The sequence below is a fragment of the Myotis davidii genome, unplaced genomic scaffold (assembly GCF_000327345.1).
Source record: "Myotis davidii unplaced genomic scaffold, ASM32734v1 scaffold164, whole genome shotgun sequence".
NCBI lineage: Eukaryota > Metazoa > Chordata > Mammalia > Chiroptera > Vespertilionidae > Myotis > Myotis davidii.
This window is the reverse complement of record NW_006296417.1, coordinates 1331110-1340423: the sequence shown is the minus strand read 5'-3', so window position 1 is coordinate 1340423 and position 9314 is coordinate 1331110. Positions and strand designations below refer to the sequence as shown.

The following is a 9314-nucleotide window of genomic DNA, read 5'->3' as shown; positions in this document are numbered from 1 at the left end:
GAAAGAGAGAGAAACATCAATGATGAGAGAGAATCATGGATCGGCTGCCTCCTGCACGCCCCCTACTTGGGGTCAAGCCTGCAACCTGGGCATGTGCCCTGACAGGAATCCAACCCTGACCTCCTGGTTCATAGGTAGATGCTCAACCACTGAGCCACACTGGCCGGGCTAGCAATCCTTCCTGAACTCCTGTAGATTGCTGCACCCACCCTTCCTTAAGGAATGATGGGCGTGCTGTCCCACGGTGCCCTGTGCTGCCGAGTAGAAGTGATCAAGGTGGGGAATCTATTCACTGCACAACTAAGTGAAAGCAAAACGATGACCTCTGGTTTTCCCAGCTCCACCCCTGCCTTGGACTATTCTGGGAGCATAATTTACTCTGAGATAATATGTTTATTCCACAAGTGTTTAAATTTGAGTAGCTCAGATCCCTTTACATCACACTTGAGACACATAAATGCAGAGAGTCTGGATACACTAGTTAGAAACTGCAATTCCAGACACACACACACACACAAAATCAACCATAAGCCACAAACTAACATTTGCAAGGAAAGGAAATCCTAAAATACAAGGCAAATGTCGGTCACTTTCAAATGATCGACTTGTTTGTCCTTTACCAGCTCTGTCTGCACTTGGCTCTCTACAGCCAGAAAAGGGAGGGGCGCCACTTCCTGGTGTTCAGTGGCTCCTGGCTGGTACTACCGGGTAAAAACCAGCAGCCAAACCACAGTCCTGGTCACAATTCCTAGGACAACAGAAGGAAGCCTCCTCACGGTGAACACAGGATATGCTGAAACACAGTGTCCAATTTACATGAATTTCTTTTTGTTGTTAATTTGCACCTGAGGATACTGTCCCATTGCGATTTAGAGAGAGTGAAAGGGAGGGGGAGAGACAGAGAGAGAGAGAAACAACAATGTGAGAGAGACACATCGATTGGTTGCCTCCTGCACAGGCTCTGACTAGGGCTTGGGATCAAGCCTGCAACCAAAGTATGTGCCCTTGACCAGAACTGAACCTGGACCTTTCAGTCTGGCAGCTGACGCTCTAACCACTGACCCACACCAGCTAGGGCTACATGAATTTTTAAGAGAGTTCAGAAAATTTCACGTTTGCGATCATCCCTTGAGACTATGTCTTCTGTATTCCTAAGAGATAATAATTTACTCTCTTTGACCATCAGGGGTAGTTCCGTGCGAAAGTCCAAGAAGTTATGGGGAAAATAGAAAACCAACAACCCTAAACCTCATGTTATAACAAGAGGGTTCAAGTCCCAAATCTCCTCACATACTTCCTGTTTCACCTTGGCCAGGTCACGTACCTCTCATTTTCTCCACTGAGATGATACCATTAGTGATTTTATGTACCTCTTAAACTATAAGTTTCTATTCAAATTCAAGGTGTAATATTTTATTTATAAGTGGTTTAATCTAATACAAACAATATAGAAGCCCTGGGAAAAATTTAACTTATTTTTCAAAAAGCATGCTTTCAGCCCTAACCAGTTTGGCTCAGTGGATAGAGCGTTGTCCTGTGGACTCAAGGGTCCCAGGTTCGATTCCAGCCAAGGGCATGTACCTTGGTTGCAGGCACATACCCAGTAGGCAGTGTGCAGGAGGCAGCTGGTCGAAGTTTCTCTCTCATCGATGTTTCTAACTCTCTATCCCTCTCCCTTCCTCTCTGTGAAAAATCAATAAAATATATATATTTTTTAAAGCATGCTTTCATCCAGCTGGTGTGGCTCAGTGGTTGAACAGCGACCTATGAACCAGGAGGTTACGGTTCAATTCCCAGTGGCCCCAGGTTGTGGGCTTGATCTCCAATAGTGGATGTGTGGGAGGCAGCTGATCAAAGATTCTTATTGATGTTTCTATCTCTCTCCTTTCCCTTTCTCTCTGAAATCAATATATATTTATACGCTTTTAAATATGCTTTCTCTCCCATGTTAACCTTTCCTTACTGCCAGTGCTTGAAGAGCGATGAGGCGAGTGGAACAACACTCAGCGCTCTGCAGCGTCACAGAACGGAAGGAGCTCCGGGTGAGTTCCTGGGAGTTAAAGTTATAAAGGTGATGCTGACTTGACTCGGTCCCTTGAGAGGCATCAAGAATGGTCCTGGGAATTAACAGAGGATTGGATTCCTTCCTAATTGTTGTTGGCAAGGCCAAGACCAAGACGAACAAGTTGGTCCCCCACAAGCTGCGCTGCTTTGGCAACCGAAAGAATTTTCTAGTTCTCTGTCCCGATCAAAACATAGAAAATGGAGCTGTCCACCCAAAAAGGTAGGAAATCTGCAATGCAAATAGGCAGAGGACCTGGGTGCCAGATGCGGAGAGCACCAGGCAAGTGAGGCAAGAAAAGCGACGCTTCAGACCAGGGAAGAGTCATTGGCTGATGGGGTAGGCAGGGGCGAAACCCCACTTTATTTATGTGTGCATTCCCTGAGAAATCCAAACATCTAGGAAAAAGCAGAATCCACTGTCAAAAAGGAGGCACCTTTTCAGATGTTCTCAGCTGGGGTTTCGTGGTGCCTCCCAACAGCAAGCACATAGTGGGCCCACGCGAAGTCGCTGTTTGTACGGAAACCTTTGGGGCGGTCCCTGAAACAGAGCTGGTCAAACTAACGCTCGAGATATGCACGCTGCAAATGGTTATGCACATATGATCTGCATTACGGTTAGTCCTGGACAACATGATCTGCATCAGATTTCGTCTTAAGTTTTTCCAACTCTTGACATTCAAATATTCTTTTTGCTCCAAAAAAATAATGTGCTAATAACAGGTTTTTGAAACAGAGACAGCTACAGAGATTACAAATGGACATTTATCTCCTGTTATCATGACACTAGTGCAGTTTTAATAAGAAGGCTGGAAGTAATATCTATTTAAATTAAGAGAAAGAAAAGAAGTTTGCTTTTCCTGACAAAGCAAATTTCTACTTTTTTCTTTGATTTCCTTATACCCTGGAAGGCCAGCTATTAAAGCTTTCAATAAACCTTTAAAATAAACGTTGCAATAAGGCAAGATGAAGTTTGCTCTTTAAGGAGCCATATTTGCTATTTTGTAGGCATTTGGAAATGATAACGCACCCTCTAATCACACAGCTCTCTAGCGCTGCCTTTCTGGGGTGCGTGTCCTTTATCACAGACCTGGCCCAGGGAACGGGAGCTGAGTTCCCACGCTGTCATTGGCACTAATAAGCTCTGTGATACTTAACCTCTCGGTCTCCACTTTCTCACTGTGCAACTAAAGCACTTGTTTCTCATTTCACTTGTTCAGCTCCTAGATAACAGTTGGTGTGCACTGATTTCGTGCACGGCCTCCCAGGATCTGCACCTCTGAACAGCAGATTCTTCAAGGATCTTACCAGGACTCTCTTCTTCTACAGCTGGGACCAGGCAGGGGCATGGGCAGGAAAGACACACAAGCAATACTTACTTTTCAAAGAAATGCCGGATAATCAGCAAGCCGAAGGCATATGGGATGGTCATGTACAGATGAGAGGGTTTTACAAAGACGAGTCCATCGTGATCTTCGAGGTCTGACCACTTTATTGCTGGAGGGAGCCAGAATCTTTCCAACCAAAACCAGTCTTTAAACGTCTGAAACATTCTACAGAGACAGGAAAAGAACACATTAGATCTGCAAGACAAATGAAGCTGAGATAACCATGAGAACCTGGGCTCAAAATGCCTAAACCACACAGTTCTAGGGTGGGGTGGGGTGGGGTGGGGGAGAAGGGAACAACAGAATATTATTGCGCGATGGGTTGCACATCTCTTCATTGCAGTCAACAAGAACTGCTCTGCCAATACCGTCAGAACCATTTTGGCCGTGGTGGGCAAACTGAAGTTTAACACAGCACTGTTCATACTTTCTGTACAACATGTTACTCTTCGGGGCAGGCACCTTCCTCTTGCATGATTCTATGGTACGAAAAATAACCTCTACAACTTCAACATGCCAAAGGTCAACACCACGAAAGCTCCAACTATGAGTAAATCTTCACTAGAGTCCTAAGAACTTCTCCAGCAGATACAGAACAAGCACATTCTACTTCATATTATAATTCGTTCCAATTAGTCCATGCCAGCAAGTATTTCTTTAAGTATATTTTTCTTGATCTCAGAGAGGAAGGGAGAGGGAGAGAGAAAGAAACATCAATGATGAGAGAGAATCATGGATCGGCTGCCTCCTGCATGCCCCACACTGGGGATCGAGCCTGCCACCCAGGGATGTGTCCTGACTGGGAATCAAACTATGATCTTCTGCTTCATAGCTTGACACTCTATCACTGAGCCACACCAGCTGGGAAAGATTTTTTTTTATGTTGTTATAATAATTGCTATATAAAAGTTTGCTCACTCCTAAAATATGATTCCAGGCAGGACAGGTGAATTTGTCCAATCAAATATAAATACTTGTTAATTTATATTCATTATAACATCTATAATTCAGTGAATAAATGAATAGCTAAACTTTATCGTTCTGATTAAAGAGTTAAATGAATAGCTTACGGTGATTATGTAGGAGTCGCTGCTCTGAATAATGCCCTGTGCACCACATGTGAGCAATGAATCAGGATGTGTTGAGAGCCATAGTAACTTCAATACCCAATAGCCAAACACATTGAAAGGGAAATAGACACGGAAAGAATTCAGAAGTTGAGGGTGGGCCCCTAATGCCGTTCAAACTGAGAAAATAAGGAAATCTTCATTATTCACTTTTTCTTCACGAGCTGCCACTGGACATCCATGGTTGCTGCTTCAAAAGAGTTAAAAACCAATGCAAAATGAATCCCAGCCCTGAACATGAGGACTAAAGTTATAGAACTAGTAGAAGATTCTAAAGGAGATCTCAGTGACCCTGGGTTAGGCCAGGGGTGGGGAACCTTTTCTCTGCCAAGGGCCATTTGGATATTTATAACATCATTTGCTTAATATAATTCCCTTACTATAAATTTATGTTGCTAGGAAAACAGCTCCTAGATTTATTGAATTTTGAGTCCCTCCTGCAGTTGCCTTGGCAGGGCCAAACCAAATAACTTCTCGGGCCTTATCTGACCCGCGGGCCAAACATTCCCCATCCCTGGGTTAGGCAAAGCCTTCTTCTGTAGGACGCCAAAAGCAAAACGACAAATATAAAACCGGTAAGTTGTACCTCATCAAAATGAAAACCTCTCCTGTCGCACGGCCACAGGCCCCTGCCGCTGCCTCTGGCATCCGCTCGAGTCACCTTTCTGGCCCCCACACACCGGAAGTGCCATGTGGGGGAAGCCAGCACCCGGCCCTCACGGTAGCAGGGAGATGATCTTTCCCACTGTCCAAGCCCCGGTGGACCGTTCCCCATCTGCTGGCGGCCGGCCTGGGATGCCTCGGCTTGGCCAGTTGGATGCTGTTCTCGGGACTCTTGAGTCTGGAGCCAACAGCGCTGTCCAGCGGCAGCAGCTACTAAAAAATACAGCTGTCTCTCTGCCTGCTGGCCTTCCTGACCTCCTGGTTTCCAGCCATCCACGTCTGGACCACCACCTGCCTTCCCGCTGTGAGTCACTGCCAATCAAGTCCGTTGTTTTGATGGTAAGAGGTAGACACGGTTGCCTATGACCAAGAGCACTGGCTGACACACCTAGTGTTCGTTTACCCACCTTTTTTTTTTAATATATATCTTTTTTTATTGATTTCTGAGAGGAAGGGAGAGGGAGAGAGAGCAACATCAATGATGAGAGAGAATCATTGATCGGCTGCCTCCTGCACGCCCCGCACTGGGGATCGAGCATGTGCCTGGGACCGGGAATTGAACCATGACCTCCTGGTTCATAGATCAACGCTCAATCACTGAGCCACCTAGCGTTTCCCGACCTTCTTGATTGAAACTGACAGCTCAGTTCAGCTGCCTGAACCTTAGGTTTAGCAGAAGTGCCTGGGCTAGGATTTTCTCCTGCAGCACACTGGAGAAGCAGGAACGCCCGGGGATAACTGAGGAGGGGCCGGCAGCCTGCAGCATCTGTCATGTCTCCCTGTTTAGCTTCTGAGCTCATCTTGCTGACACGGGGTACCCATTTGTCCCTTTTCTTCTCTTCCTCCCCGATTCCTGACCCGGCTCTAAATTTCAAATCGGACACAGGCCCTCATAGTTACTGCTAACTGAAGGCTTTTTGTTCTTGTCGTTCAGTGTAACAGAGGCTGCGGCCTCCCTGATACAGCCTCAGAAAGGTGCTGGGTTGGGTGCAAAACCCATGACTGACACGGTGAGCACAATACCTTCCTGCTGTGTTAACTGTCTAAGTATTGCAGCACTTCAACAGTATCCGGATGGAGAAAAAATTAGAAAGGATTGAAATAGAGAGATACATGCATTTAAAAAACCCACAGCCCAGCCGGCGTGGCCCAGTGGTGGACCGTCGACCCATGAATCAGGAGGTCACAGGTTCAGTTCCTGCTCAGGGCACATGCCCGGGTTGCAGCTCATCCCCAGTAGGGGGCGTGCAGGAGGCAGCCGATCCATGATTCTCTCTGAGTATTGATGTTTCTATCACTCTCCTTTCCTCTCTCTCTAAAAATAAATAAAAACATATATTTTTCCAAAAACCCACACATTACTGCTCTTTAAAAAAATCTGAGCCTTTGCAAGAATGAATCTGTCGCGGGGGGGAGGGGGAGGGTATGGTGGGGGGTGTGCCTGTAACTCAGTCACTTTCTGGACAGTTTGACTCCCACATGCAACTTGCAGCCCATCTCTCATCTTCATTTCTTTGGCTGAACTCTAGGCCTTTCTGGCACCTGAAAAATTGTCAACTCAGTTAACAGCTCCTCAGTCTCTCTGCTTGGTATTCTCTTGGAAGTAGACGGATTTATTCACTCCTTTTTTTCATCAGTTACTCAAACTTCCCTTTTCCCATCGCTTGTACTTTCTAAGGGACTGTACTTTTTATCGATATAAAAAAATTAAAGCTATTTTAAAAATATTGTTAAGGAAAATGCTTGCATTCATTTCTCTCTATTTAGGGAAGTGTCAGTGATGGACGTGGCATCACGGCCCAGCTGTGTTTTCCCACCTGCTATTATTGTGAAATGTCTAAACCCTATTTTCAACGCCAGCTGCGAGTCGTCTGCAGGAAGACACTCTAACTCATGTAGGTTCTTCTGAGTCATTAGTCTCTGACCTCATGGATACAGAACCAAACAGGGTGAGGGAAGCCTGCTGAGCCACTTTCTCAGATGAACACCATTAAATCTGACCTTGGGAATGAAGAAATAAACCCATCTGGGCACCAAGCTGATCACTGTTTGAAGCAACATTTTTGTGAAGTACTAAAAATACAGCACTTGCCGGGCCAATTTGGCTCACTGGTTGAGTGTTGACCTAGGAACCAGGAGGTCACTGTTTGATTCCTGGTCAGGGCACATGCCCGGGTTGTGGGCTCGATCCCCAGTAGGGGACATGCAGGAGGCAGCTGATCCATGGTTCTCTCTGATCACTGATGTTTGTCTCTCTCTCTCTCTCTCTCTCTCTCTCTCCCTTTCTCTCTGAAATCAATAAAAAGGTAAAATAAAAATATAGCACTTGAACTCTTGCTGAGGTAGGAGCTCCTCGTTGGGCTGGGGCTTCTGGCATTTCTGGTGATTACCACATAATGCCGGCTGGAAATCCATCAGCTCAGAAGATAACGAACCCTACAGGACATCTCTCTCGGGTGGAGGAGTGACAAAAAAATGTCTCTACAGAACAGAAAACGTCACTCAGAGGACAGTGAGGAGAAATGAGAAGTTAAATAAGTCAAATAGAAGTAAAGGTGTATGAAGGGAAGAGACATTCTAGAACCCATGTTCACAATACTTGAGGATGACATGGTTAGAGAGCAGGAGAGGAAGTGAGAGCTTTGGAGGTCGGGTGGCCAGACTACAGGGAGGCCAGGGTCCTCGGTAAAGAGAAGTCAAGCCTGGCCGGTGTGGCTCAGTGGTTAAGCATCGACCTATGAACTAGGAGGTCATGGTTTGATTCCCAACTTGGGACAAATGCCCTGGTTGCAGGTTTCATCCCCAGTGTGGGGTGCGCAGGAGGTGACCAATCAATGATGCTCTCTCATCATTTCTGTTTCTATCTCTTTCTCCCTCGTCCTCCCACTCTGAAAATTTAAAGAGAGAGAGAGAGAGAGAGAGAAGTCAGCCCCAGAAGAGTGTGGACCTTGCCTGGCCTGCCCACTACTGCATGCCCAAAGCTTGCACACAGTAGACACTAACTAAGGATTTGCTGAATGAATGGATGGGAAACTTACTGGGGCTGAAAAATCAAGAAGAGATGTTATGGCCAAAAATGTTATCTAATTTAATTATCTACAAATAACTTCATTTTTTTAGTTGCCAAACGATTTTTGAAACTTGGAGCAGAGGTCAGCTAAACATGCTTATCTACACTGAGTCTGTTTGTGTTTTCTTTGAAACTAACTCTATGAACTTGGCCAAAAATACTGGTTATGCCTTTAAGATAAAACACGAAGGAAAGCAGGAGGCCCTACTTGCTTTCTGTCCACGGTGCAAGGACAGAGCCAAGTGTAATCCTACTTCTCAGAGCATCTCAAATCGGGCCACTTCACATGGATGAGCCAGTGCAAGCGCCAGAGCAACTCACCTCGGGAGCACATTAGTTATGATTCAGTTAGTGCATAAAAGCCTGGAAATGTGCAAAAACGGCAGCGGAAAAGCAAACACAACTGTACTTTGTGTAGAGAAGTGATTAACCTACAGCAAGATCGAAACAGCTTTAAGTAATTCGCTCATACTACATTTTCCAATTATATCAATATAAGCCTTGAGGAAATTCAGAACAGACTCAGAGACAAAAAACAGAAAAACTTAGAGCATTTGCAACAAAAGCATGGTGTCACCTCAGAGGTGTCACCGAGGGGTATCAGGGTGTCCTCAGTATCCATTCATTCTGCCTTATAGTCACAGGCCCTGGTCCCCAAGTTTTACCAGGCTCATGGCTGCCCTCTCACGTGAGTCACCATTTCCCAACCTCCCTTGTGGCCACATGTGGCCGTGTGGGGTCTGGGTCAGCGACACAAGCGAGGAATTGATTTGGGTAATCTCCCTAAAGACCAAGCTGCCTGTCCTGGTGTCTGTCTTTCTTCTTTCCTGACAGCTGGAAAGGGGGGCGATACCTGGACGGTTACATGCACGAGAAATAAACTTCTGCCTGGCTGGCCTGGCTCGGTGGTTGAGGGTCAACCTATGAACCAGGAGATCACGGTTCGATTCCCGGTTAGGGCACATGCCTGGGCTATGGGCTCCGTCCCTAGTGTGGGGCGTGCAA

General features: G+C 46.0%; 1 protein-coding gene across 3 annotated transcripts in view; it reads right to left on the bottom strand.

Moving 5' to 3' along the window:
• CERS3 (ceramide synthase 3) overlaps positions 1-9314 on the bottom strand; it is a 55721-nt gene that overhangs the window by 31784 nt on the left and 14623 nt on the right. For all 3 annotated transcript variants that reach the window (XM_006771742.2, XM_015569124.1, XM_015569125.1), the window contains one exon: positions 3441-3614. In XM_006771742.2, the coding sequence (XP_006771805.1) occupies positions 3441-3613 (173 nt within the window). In that variant the 5' untranslated portion in view covers position 3614. The remainder of the gene's footprint in view (positions 1-3440; positions 3615-9314) is intronic.